General features: G+C 40.9%; 1 protein-coding gene across 1 annotated transcript; it reads right to left on the bottom strand.

Annotated features, from left to right (window-relative positions):
- Positions 1-7,495: 7,495 nt before the first annotated feature.
- Positions 7,496-8,563, bottom strand: LOC104699019 (uncharacterized). Its single transcript, XM_010414382.3, has 2 exons — positions 8,312-8,563; positions 7,496-8,233 (listed from the first exon to the last, which is right to left on the bottom strand). Exons 1-2 carry the CDS (start codon positions 8,400-8,402, stop codon positions 7,641-7,643), a joined length of 684 nt encoding a protein of 227 aa, XP_010412684.1. The 5' UTR covers positions 8,403-8,563; the 3' UTR covers positions 7,496-7,640.
- Between the last annotated feature and the right edge of the window lie 4,354 nt (positions 8,564-12,917).

The following is a 12,917-nucleotide window of genomic DNA, read 5'->3' as shown; positions in this document are numbered from 1 at the left end:
TGTTCGTGGTAGGGGCAGAGTCCCAATGGTTAGTGAGACTGCGGACCAGAGTGTGACAGCAGAGGGTGTTGGCGAGTCGCAGGGTGTCCAGGGGGATTCTATGAGTGTGGCCGGAGGGGCAGTGTTGATGCTCCAGTGGCCGGTGATGTTAGGGCCCCAGGTGCGGGTATCCCAGTGGGTTGAGTCCCGGGTGTCGACCTTGCGGGTTTGCTGGGACAGTTGTTAGAGCGGTTGCCTCCTATGGCACCGGCTCAGGCTCAGGTAGTGCCACCAGTGGTGGCGGAGGAGCAGCGGCCAATGGCTGCGGATGTGGGGGTCCATTCTCGTTATATCAACATGCTGACAGAGATAGGTCGTATTGGTACCGAGCGGTTTCTGGGAAGTACAGATCCTACCGCTGCGGATGCGTGGAGGACGAGTGTGGAATGTAACTTCTGTACTCTGAGATGTCCTGAAGGGTTTTGGGTGGACATTGGGGTCCACTATTTGACTGGTGATGCTCAGTTATGGTGGAGTTCTCTGGCAGCCAGGAGAGTGTAGAGGGAGATGTCTTGGGCTAAATTCGTGTTGGAGTTCAACCGCAAGTATTTCCCTAGAGAGGCATTGGATAGGTTGGAGGTGCAGTTTCTTCAGCTAGCTCAGGGGACTCGGTCAGTGCGGGAGCTTGACTTGGAGTTCAGTCGACTTCTAAGGTACGGGAGTCGAGATATGGAGTCTGAGGTGGCTCAGATCAGGAGGTTTTTGAGGGCCTTACGTGATGACTTGAGGGTTCACTGTAGGGGGCGGAGTTATGCTTCGCATGCAGAGCTGGTTGAGACTGCAGCAGGTATTGAGGAGGATATCCGGGCATAGTCAGTGCCTGCTAGCCCAACAGTTCAGCCTAGACGGCTCAGCACCCGAGAGGTTCTAGCAAGGGTGGCAAGCCTGCGCAGGGAACCAAGAGGAGGTGGGAGGCTAGGCAGACGTCGAGTGGTGCGGGTTGCTTCAAGTGTGGGAGCAAGGATAACAAGTTTGCTAGATGTCCCAAGAGGAGTGCCCCGTCGACAGCAGATCGTGTATGTTACTATTGCAGGGAGCCATGACACATCAAGCTCTATTGTCCCAAGTTGCAGCCGGTAGTAATGGCAGAATTGCAGCAGGTGCAGCCGGGAGGGCAGTAGGTGGCACGGATTGAGCAGATGCCACGGGTTTACACGACTACAGAGACTGGTGGAACCAGTGCCGGGGCGATCACATGTATAATTTCTGGTACTGTACCTTTGTGAATTCTTAGTAAGTTCAGATTTTATGATGTCCTGTGATAAAGTGTTAGGTTCTCAACACATGAGGTTTGTGTAGGGACCTTGTTGGTGGGAGGGTTTAAGTCCCATGTTATGTTTGATTCTGGAGCTACTCATAGCTTCATTACCCCGGAGTGTGCAGAGAGCGCTGGTATCGTGGGAGATCCCGAAGAGCGTGCAGGAGTTGTCAGAGTTGCTGGAGGCAAGTTCCTGAGGGTCATTGGTCGAGCGAGGGGTATCGATATTCAGATTGCGTGAGAGTCTTGGCCTGCGGATTTGCTTATCAGCCCAGTGGAGTTGTATGACGTTATCTTGGGGATGGACTGGTTGCATCGGCATATGGTTCATCTGGATTGTCATCGGGGTAGAGTGGAGTTAGAGCGCTCAGGAGGGAAGTTGGTTTTTCAGGGGATTAGACCGACTTCGGGGAGTCTCGTGATCTCGGCCATTCAGGCTGAGAAGATAATTGAGAAGGGTCGTGAGGCTTATTTGGTTACTATATCGATGTTAGAGTCAGTGGGGAAGTCTACGGTTAGCAGTATTCAGGTTGTGGAGGAGTTTGAGGATTTGTTCCAGTCATTGCATGGATTACCAACTTCTCGGTCTAATCCTTTTACGATTGAACTGGAACCAGGGACGACACCGTTATCCAAGGCTCTTTACAGGATGGCTCCAGCAGAGATGGCAGAGCTAAAGAAGCAGCTTGAGGATTTGTTGAGCAAGGGATTCATCCGTCCTAGTGTATCACCATGGGGAGCGCCGGTGTTATTCGTTAAGAAGAAGGATGGGAGTTTCCACTTGTGTATTGATTACAGAGGTCTCAACCGGGTCACTGTGAAGAACAAGTACCCTCTTTCGGGGATCGATGAGTTGTTGGATCAGTTAAGAGGTGCTACTTGGTTCTCCAAGATAGATCTGGCGTCGAGTTATCATCAGATCTCGATAAATGAGGCAGATGTGAGGAAAACTGCTTTCAGGACGAGGTATGTTCATTATGAGTTTGTGGTGATGCCATTTGGGTTGATTAACGCGCCAGCAGCGTTTATGAGATTGATGAACAGCGTGTTTCAGGAGTTTTTGGACGTGTCTGTCATCATTTTCATCGTCGACATCCTGGTCTATTCTAAGAGTCCTGAAGAGCATGCGGTGCATTTGAGAGCAGTTCTGGAGAAGCTGTGTGAGCATAAGTTGTGTGCTAAGTTGAGCAAGTGTAGATTCTGGCAGCGTGAGATGGGTTTTCTTGGTCACATTGTGTTTGCAGATGGGGTTTCTGTAGATCCGAAGAAGATCCATGCTATCAGGGATTGGCCTAGACCGCAGAATACCACAAAGATCAGAAGTTTCCTTGGGTTGGTAGTTTACTACAGGAGGTTTATGCAGGGGTTTGCCAGCAGAGCATGACTTATGACTAAGTTGACTTATGACTAAGTTGACAGGGAAGGATGTTCCTTTTGTTTGGTCACAGGAGTGCGAGGAGGGCTTTGCAAGCCTGAAGGATATGTTGACTACTGCTCTGGTGTTGGCTTTGCCTGAGCAGGGGGAACCCTATGTGGTGTATACAGATGCATCCAAAGTTGGTTTGGGTTGTGTGTTGATGCAGCATGGGAGGGTGATTGCCTATGCTTCGCGGCAGTTGTGTGCGTTTTCTCAGGAGCCATTGGGTTTGATTGCAGCTGATAGGGCAGATCTGCTGAACAGAGTGCGGTTAGCTCAGGAGAAGGATTTGGGGCTGGTGAATGCCTCAAAGGACGTTGATTCCGAGTATCATATTTCGGCCAATGGTACTATTCTAGTGCATGGGCGGATTTGTGTGTCTAAGGATGAGGAGTTATGGCAGGAAATCCTGAGAGAGGCTCATGCGTGCATGTTCTCTATTCATCCACGAGCGACTAAGATGTACCGTGACCTCAAGAGGTACTATCACTGGGTCGGGTTGAAGAAGGATGTGGCAAGTTGGGTTGCGAAGTGCGATGTGTGTCAGCTAGTGAAGGCTGAGCATCAGGTACCAGGTGGTTTGCTGAAGAGTCTTCCCATTCCAGAGTGAAAGTGAGATATGATTACTATGGACTTCGTGGTTGGTTTGCTAGTGTCCAGAACGTTTGATGCTGTTTGGGTCATTGTGGACCGGTTGACTAAGTCGGCATATTTTCTGGCCATTAAGAAGACTGATGGAGCAACGGTTTTGGCTAAGAAGTATGTGAAGGAGATAGTCAAGTTGCATGGGTGCCAGCGAGTATTGTGTCTGATAGGGATTCCAAGTTCACTTCGGTGTTCTAGAGGGCATTTCAGGCAGAGATGGACACTAAGGTGCATATGAGTACAACTTATCATCCCAGACAGATGGACAGTCAGAGAGTACAATCTAGACGTTGGTGGATTTTCTGAGGATGTGTGTGTTGGATTGGGGTGGCCTTTGGGCAGATCACTTGAGCTTGGTAGAGTTTCCTTATAACAACAGCTACTAGGCGAGTATTGGGATGACTCCTTATAAGGCTTTGTATGGGAGGCCATGTCGTACACCGTTCTGCTGGACTCAGGTGGGGGAGAGGAACGTGTACGGGGCAGATTTTGTTCAGGAGACCTCAGAGAAGATTCGGGTTCTCAAGCTGAACTTGAAGGAAACTCAGGATCGACAGAGGAGTTATACCGATAGGAGGAGGAGAGATCTTGAGTTTCATGTTGGAGATAGAGTGTACCTCAAGATGGCCATGTTGCGGGGTCCGAACAGGTCATTGTCTGAAACTAAACTGAGTCCGAGGTATATGGGTCCGTTCAGAGTGATTGAGTGAGTTGGACTAGTGGCATATAGGCTGGAGTTACCTGAGGTTATGCGTGCATTTCATAAGGTTTTCCATGTGTCTATGTTGCAGAAGTGTCTCCGTGAGGATGACCAGTTGTTGGCTAATATAACTGAGGATCTTCAGCCCAACATGACTTTGGAGGCGAGACCAGTGAGGGTTCTCGAGAGGAGTATCAAGGAACTTCGGAAGAAAAAGATTCCTTTGATGATTGTCCTGTGGGACTGTGATGGTGTTGAGGAGCAGACTTGGGAGCTAGAGGCGAGGATGAAGGCAAGGTTCAAGAAGTAGTTCGAGAAGCAGGTCGCGACTTGAACTTGTCTAGCCTGGTCCTAGTCGTAGTCCGTGGCTGGAGCGGGAATGGAGTATTTCAGCCCATCTCTCTTGTTTACTTCGTCGTTTGGGGTGGTTGGTTGTGCGACTTAGTAAGAAGATGAGGTGGTGTTTGGGGTACAAAATTTCCGCAAGGCAGTGTTTTGGAGGAAAGTTTCCTGAATTAGAAGTTTCTATAAATAGGAAGTTCCGGAAGTGGAAAGTCTAAAAATGGAAGGTTTTATGTGAGTTAGAATTTGTCCATTTTTAGCGGCAGAGAGCCTTGGAGGGGCTTGTGTGGCCTTTGTGGCGGGCTGTTTAGCCTTTGTGTGGCCTTTGTGGCGGGCTGTTTAGCCTTTGTGTGGCCTTTGTGGCGGGCTGTTTAGCCATTGTGTGGCCTTCGTGGCGGGCTGTTAAGCCAAATGTGTGGCCTTTGTGGCGGGCTGTTTAGCCAATTGTTTGGTCTTCGTGGCGGGCTGTTTAGCCAGAGTGCCTGTTTATGCGGTCCTTCGGGACATATGGTCTTCGTGACGGTCCTTTGGGATGAGTGGCCTTGGTGGCGGTCCTGTTTAGGACATTTGTTTGGCTTTGGTGGCGGTCATGTTTAGGAATTTGTTTGCCTTTGTGGCGGTCCTGTTTAGGATATTTTTTTGGCCTTCGTGGCGGTCCTGTTCATGACATTTGTTTGGCCTTGGTGGCGGTCCTGTTTAGGGAATTTGTTTGGTCTTTGTGGCGGTCCTGTTTAGGACATTTGTTTAGCCTTCGTGGCGGCCCGTGGGGCAGTGAGATGATCCTTGTGTGGTCATGAGGTATTCCAGTGAGGGGATATGTGGTTGGTAGGACATTGTGTTGTCTTACGCGAGCCACGGGAAGGAAACCTGGATAGGTTTAGGACTCAGACGTGTTCAGAATTGTTTGCTCGCGACTTTTGGGGGACTTCGGTTCTCCTAGTACCGCCATATTCTAAGACTTTGTGGCTTGGGAGTGTGGTTGGTATATCGACTTCGGATGACGATCCGAAGGCGCGCTGTAGGGCGACAACCCGAGAGACGAATATTGGATTTCTCCTTATACATTACGACATGCGGGTTTAGGCCTGATGAGGAGCCAACATTATGGCATGTAGACTTAGGTCTGATGAAGAGTCAATAAAAAGTCAAGGTTTAGGCCTAGGAGAAAAGGAAAGTCCAAAAGTCGAGAGCAAATAACGCCTGGAGCGTGAGTCTATCACCTAGAGGTGACCTTTCGTATATCAATTTTGGGATCCACGGGACGGGTTGTTACAATAAAAATCAATTTTTATGTGACAACCCTTCCCGCGTACCCCACTAGCCCAACGCTAGCCATCCAAACGGACCCCAAGCTGGCCTTACAGGGCATTGATCCTAACCCATCACTGTAGATATCTCAATCCACAAGTAATCCACAAGTAGGTTATTAGTGCGCCAGGCGTTCCTCTAACCCTGATCCTCACCCTTTAACAACCTTCCTACAGGACAAGTTGCCACCAATTGACTGTAGGAAAGTTGTTAAAGGGTGGGACCAGGGTTCGAGGAACGCCTAGCACACCAATAACCTACTGGTAGATTGGGATATCCACAGTGATGGGTTAGGATCGATGCCCTGCAGGGCCAGCTTGGGGTCCATTTGGGCGATTAGCGGTGGGCTAGTGGGGTCCGCGGGACGAGTTGTCACACCTGTATAATAAAATCAAAATTTTCTAATTAAAAACTAGTCCTTTCACTTTTAATTTTATTATGATAAAAAATCAATAAAATAAATAGTTTTGATAGTTAATAATATACTAAAATAAATAGTTTTGATAGTTATTATTATAGTTGTAAACTTTTATATATATAATGATTCTTTAAGTAAATGGATTAATTTTGAATTTTACTACTACAATTTAAAAATAAATGAGTTAGTTTGCAACTTTTATAAGCAAAAAATATTAATACTAAAATAAAAATAAAAAAGATTTTTGTTTTAGAATATTTAAAAAATAGAGGAATAATTAAAGTAAATATCACATGTATTATAGAGTTCCTCTATTTTAGAGGTAAAAATAAGAAATATATTGGAAATAGTCTTAGAGATTTTTTTAAAAATATAAAAAATAAATAATATGATAATTATATATTATTTATTTATAATAATTGAACCAGTAAATGGGTGTGACAAACAATCTCTTAAACGAGAACCTGAATCTGTTCTCTTTTTTACTTTTTTTATATATTTTTTAATATTCTTTTAGAAAAGAGTATCTAACTTAGATACCATGAATGGCGTTCCTCTTCGCTTTACATCTTATTAATTTCAATAATACAAAACATTTGTATAATCTATATAAAAATGTTTGACAAAAAAAAAAAAATCTATATACAAATAATTTTCTGAAAAATCATAAACAGTCGTATTTTTCGTTGTTATATTCCATAATATGTATATATATTCAAACATAAAATAAAATGTCATCTGTAATTACAAAAGAAAATTTGTTTCACGCTGAATCAAAATAATTTAAAATTCATTACATAACGTTATTCTATACTTTCTAATTATTAATTAACATACATCATTTTAAGTTGGAAAAAAATCCACTAATTATTGATCTAAATAAAGATTTTTGGAATGACTATAATAATATAGAACTTTTTTAGTCAACTTTAAATATAAAATTCTAATGAAGATGCACCAGTTCCTTTCCCAGTTTTGGATGAATTATACTTCAAAAAAAAAAATCATCCAAATGAGATGAGCACTTGAGTAATTTACCATGAACATGGACCAATCTATTACGAAAATTGGTTGGAAATTGGCAACCTTATGTAGCCAGTCGTCGTGACTATGAGATCTTCAAGTTCAAAAGTTTTTAGTCAACCTTTGAAGCCGATAAACTTTACTGCCGAAAAGCTTCTCTGGAATATCTAATTCCTAACTCGTTGCTCCAATCTGTTTTCCTGAGTTCAGCTTAACGTATCTTTGGAACAGTTAGCTTCCTTTGAGTTTTCTTCAATTAATTAAAAGTCCTTGGCATTGTTCATGCTTTTGCTTATTCTCTTGTTGTATTCTTTTTCTTAAAATCATATTCAGAGCCTTGCCAAGTATAATAAACATAGAACTCTTATAACACCGAAGCCTATAAACATTCGGCGAAGTGGTGTGATTCATTCGATTACATATAACTTTATTGTACTTCTGTATACGTACACACACTTGGCATTAAAAATAGAAACTTGCTAGAGATACCTTACATCCCCCCACCTCCTCCACGGCCGCTACCGCCACCACTTCCTCCTCGTCCGCTACCGCCTCCACCACCTTTGTGTCCTCCTTGGCCACCCCCACTGCCTCCTTGTCCACCACCACCTCCTTTTTGTCCTCCTTGTCCACCACCTCCACCACCACCTTTGTGCCCTCCTTGGCCACCACCTCCACCACCACCTTTGTGCCCTCCTTGGCCGCCGCCACCTCCACCACCACCTTTGTGCCCTCCTTGCCCGCCGCCGCCCTTCTGTCCTCCTTGCCCGCCGCCGCCCTTCTGTCCTCCTTGCCCACCGCCTCCTTGACCACCTCCGCCCTTCTGTCCTCCTTGGCCACCGCCCTTTTGTCCTCCTTGGCCACCGCCACCCCCTACTTGTCCTCCTTGTCCACCACCACCACCTTTATACCCTCCATGGCCACTTCCACCGCCTTGGCCACCTCTACCTCCTTGGCTATATTTGGATGCTTCTTCTTCTCCACCAAGGACCTCACCTGCTTCTACGAAAGGAATCTCTTCAACCAGTTCACAATTCCCGTACTTGCATGGCGACTTTGAGTTCTCCACTTGGTTTTCACCAGCTTTATAATATTTATAAAAACCCCGTTAAGCATACAATAGAGGAAACGCAAGAAAAAATTAAGGGTTATGACTCTAACCTTGTTTTTTTTCATCGATGGAAGCAACCACCGTAACCGCAAAAACAGCCGTCAACAAAAGAAACCACACTACCAGCGCTCGCGAATTCATCTTTACTGTCTTTGCAACATGCAAAATTAATTGACGACCTATACACCTGCTTTTTTTTGTTATATATAGTTGTACCTTACACTGAAGGAGCAAGCAATTAAGGAATTCTATGTATTAAATAAAACTTAAGCGGTAAAGGATCTTGAGGGCAGATGATGACCGAAAACATCTTAGTTGGCAGCTGGAAATATATCTGCAAGCTTCGTTTAAGCGTCTGGAGAGAACACGTAGGATTCAGAGTCGCCACGTACCAAGGTTTTGCGGGACTACCTTTGATCATCATTACATTATTATATGGCAAAATACGATACTAACATTTAAACTAGGTACTTTCCATTTGCATGCGTTCGTGTTGACATATGTATTTCGTGATGTTCGTTAATTAAGAGTTGTGCATGTGGACACTGGAATGTGAAGGTGGCATGAGACGCTGACCTTGGTCCATGCATGTGGACGTAAAACTACACCTGGTACAAGAATTTTGTCAAAAAAAAAAAAAAAAAAAAAATATTACGGCAATGCAGAAAGTAACCAAAATGTATACAAACAAATATCATATTCTCAAATATTAGATGATAGGCAATGAATAGTATTCAAACAAGAATGTACCTAGGAAGAAAGTTTTATTATATCAGAAATATCTAGGAAGAAAGTTTGATGCTTTTCCCCCAAAAATTTGTAGTTATTTTAGAAATAATTAAACCAAGTTAACGAACACATTTTCGTTACATGGTGCTTCCTTGATTAGAGTGACTGATGATCAACCAGAAGAAAGTAGATGAGCATGCACGACGAGGAGATGGTCAATATTATAGTTTAGCTAGATCTAAATGAATTATATAAATACTTATTTTCTGGTTTTTATAGATAGGTGACAGTTTTACAACTTTTTTCAATATAGCCATTCCTACTTTTATGTTAAAATTCGCATATGTAATTCTCTACTACAACAAAAGATTTACAGTCCTAAGTAATAGAGTAATTCACATATGTAATTCTCCGCTACAATAGTCTCTGTGACTCAGTAGTCAGTAGGATATTGACTTTATTTTTCATGTAGGGAAATGAAATTAGAGAAAATTACTCAAACAACACATATAAGTTGATGGTTTACTTTAATAGCACATCTGACCAAACTTTTACTCAAATAACACATAAAAGTTGAAAAATGACTTTAAAACCTTATTATTTTTCTGTATTTATAATTCATGCCATTTAAAATTAAAAACACAGGAAATAATTGAAATTATATAAGAAAAACACCAAAAAAAAAAACCTAAGTTCATCCTTTTCACTTTTCTCTCTACTCCCAAATCGTGATTTAGGGTTTCCGATTTATTTTGGAGATTTACAAGCCCTCGTCGTCATTGCTGCCGCCATAGTGAGTTTCTTTTCCCTTCTAGTTTTATATTGTATTGATTCAATAAAGCCTATCGTCTTTGTCTCTTGGTTTGTGGAGCCGCCGAGGTGTGGGTTGTCAATGGAGTCTCTCGTCTTCGTATCTTGTTCCACATCCAGGCCATGCCACTGTCCAATTCGTTGGTAAGAATGTTTTTTTTTAATTTTTGGTTCCTTAGTGTTAATGATAGCTAACATGTAGGAAATAAATGATTTGATTCAAAACAAGATTGTTGATTCTAAAGATCTAGTATTTTGTTTGAACTTTGGATCCAGATTATCATTAATTTAGAATCTGATCAAAAAAAGCACCATGGTTTTTATTTCTCACCACCAGATTATCATTTTCATGAGTCTTATGAATTTGTTGAATTTTTAGATGATTATGACTTATGAAACAAAAGTATTATGACTGTTCTGTGAACATTGTGGTTTTGACGAAGCCACCAAAATCAGTATAAAAATGCAGGAAAGTAACGTCACTTCTCACGTTATATAGGATGTAGAATGAAGTTATATAGGATCCCATGATTTCTTTTAATATACAGAGCAAGCATAACACATTCATATTTGTGATAGTGATGGGCATGGAAATTAATGAAGAGTTCTGAATCGAACATAAGTGGCGAGCATGTTTGGCTTTTATGTATCCATGGAAGGTAATTGACGTTTATGTCTCATAATATGCTTTGATGTGTATGGCAATATACGATGCTTTTAGTGGAGCTCTTAGTCTGTACTCAATCTTGTTTGGATGACTTAGAGTTTGTGTTGTGTCTTAGGGGAAAAGAAGATGAGAAAGTGATCACATCGATTCTTAGTTCCTAGATTGTCTTAAAAATTAGCTCGAGGAGAAGTGTTCCCTCACATGGTTGGAATCATTGTTCAACGACTACAATTAGTTCCAACACAGTTGCAAATTGTTTAAGCAGACACTATATGGTTGTTCATGTACTATACAGTTGGAATGTGTTGATTTGTTTAGTTTTGAACCGGTTTTAGTAAATTGTAAAATCTTCTAATATGTGGATTCGTCGTGATAAAGATTAACTTCTATTCAGAAAAGAACATACACCAGGCTTTGTATTCAAGTCTAATCTTTTTACATGTCACAATTGACTTGTACAAATGTGCAATGGGAAACACATGAATAAACCATTGAATTTTCCTTCCCACCATTAATTCTCAAAATCATGAAGCTCTCCACTAATTGGATTCCTTGCAACGAGAACATTATATAGACTCCTTGATCGTAATCATCGGAAAATTTCCTCACAAATCGTTTAAGCAGACACTATTTATGGATTCATACTTCGCACATATTCATGTTGAAAATTGCAGTTACTTGTCCAAAAGCAATATCCATTATTTCTCGAGTTTAATTTCGGTTAAGGATCCGCTAGTTTCTATGGATTCTTGACAATGTGATATGTTTAGATAAACCTTACTCGAGATTTGAATCCCACTAGTTTGACGGGAATAAGCCTCACAAATTTCCAACTCGAGTCAAGTTTTTCTTAAGGGCAAATTTGACTTTTCCAATTGTAGTGTACTCCGCTGACCTAATACAACAATAGTAAAAATCTGCCAAAGTTCGATAAGTCTATCATAACGACTTTGATAACTCTACTAATCTTTTGCTATTACAGTAAGACATAAATCTACCATTACAATGACGATTAAATCTGTCGACATCCTATAAATCTATTGGCATTCGAAGATCTACCATCACTAAAAAATAATTCTGCCATATTTATCTGTCATTAATATATATGTATGCTATCATGTAAAATAAATCTGTCATTTTTGTCTATTTTCCCCATAAGTCTCCAAGAAAAACAAAACACTGCCACCACTCCAATAAATCTGTCTAATATCTCTATCCTCTCAGAATAAATCTATCATCATTGGATGAAAATCAACTATAAAAATCTGCCACTGTATTTAAATCTACCAACAAAATTTTCTCTGTCATCACTAAAATTAAGTCTGTCAACAAAATCTATCAGGCTCGTAACTCTATTACACAAGTCTATCACCTAAGATAAGTCTGTCGTTAAGATGTCGACCGATTTATTACAAGGCAGGAAATTTTCCCTCCAAAATATTAAGCCACTGCTCAACATTTGCTGACGTGGCAGCTCTTTTTTAATGGCAGTTTCGTAAATATTTTTTTCCTAACAAATGTAACAAAGGGTTTTCATAGCAATAATTTAAAAAAAAAAAAAATCGTTATTTTAATAATTTTTAGAATATATGTGTTGTTTGAGTAAACTTCCCAATGAAACTATGGTCTTTGTTTTTATATTTTTCATGTGCATTAAATGTTTGGAAAAAATTGTCTGAGCTACCAATAGGCAATAGTTATGGGCTATTCCAATTATACAATGGGCGAAACGACAAGGAGCAGAAAGATCTGTCGACAAAAGATTTTGGTATGGATCTGTCGTGAAATAAATTCAAATATCTATTGGATCATAATATGATATTTACAAGTGCATGGCATGTAGCCATGTACTAGTACTTGACAGTTTCAATGAATTTAAAGATCAATATCACGTTACCGTGCAGTTTTGTACAATGACGTGAGTGAAAGTAATTTGAAATCTCATCATATTTCATACCATTTTTTTTTTTTTTTTGAAATATTGTTACAAAAAACTTAATGCTCATGTATTTTATCATTAACAAAATAAAGTACATATACTAATATATCTAAGTAAATAATTATTAGAAATTTTTTAATTTTTAGATTTTGAATTTTGTTTTGCAGAAATTTTCAGAATCATACGATGAATTTCCGATGGTAGCTGTCAAACACATCCTCTACAAAATATTTCTCTATATGATCTTTAATATGCGGGAAAACGGACCATTAATTCTGCAATAAACTAAGTTGCTTTAACGTATTTATACACCATGATTTTGAAACATGTTTATAATTACATGAACTAACCTATAATTTGATTCAATATAGAAACTATAAGATAGTATGTATGGTACTTAAATTTTGTATGTTAAGTTAACTTTGGAAACTCTAATGCGTGCAATATAGTCTCATCTCTTTGTTTATTCTTCGACCTTAAGAGTATGAATTTACACAAAACCGAAAGATAA

Source organism: Camelina sativa, chromosome 1 (assembly GCF_030686135.1).
Source record: "Camelina sativa cultivar CO46 ecotype springtype chromosome 1, ASM3068613v1".
In the NCBI taxonomy this organism is placed as follows: Eukaryota; Viridiplantae; Streptophyta; class Magnoliopsida; order Brassicales; family Brassicaceae; genus Camelina; species Camelina sativa.
This window is presented reverse-complemented; position numbering and strand designations above follow the sequence as displayed.

Excerpts from the sequence above, each read along its gene's own strand:
- LOC104699019 (XM_010414382.3), bottom strand. The coding sequence starts at position 8,402 with ATGAATTCGCGAGCGCTGGTAGTGTGGTTTCTTTTGTTGACGGCTGTT. Across the intron at positions 8,234-8,311 it reads CATCGATGAAAAAAAACAAG|CTGGTGAAAACCAAGTGGAG; the intron begins GTTAGAGTCATA and ends AATATTATAAAG.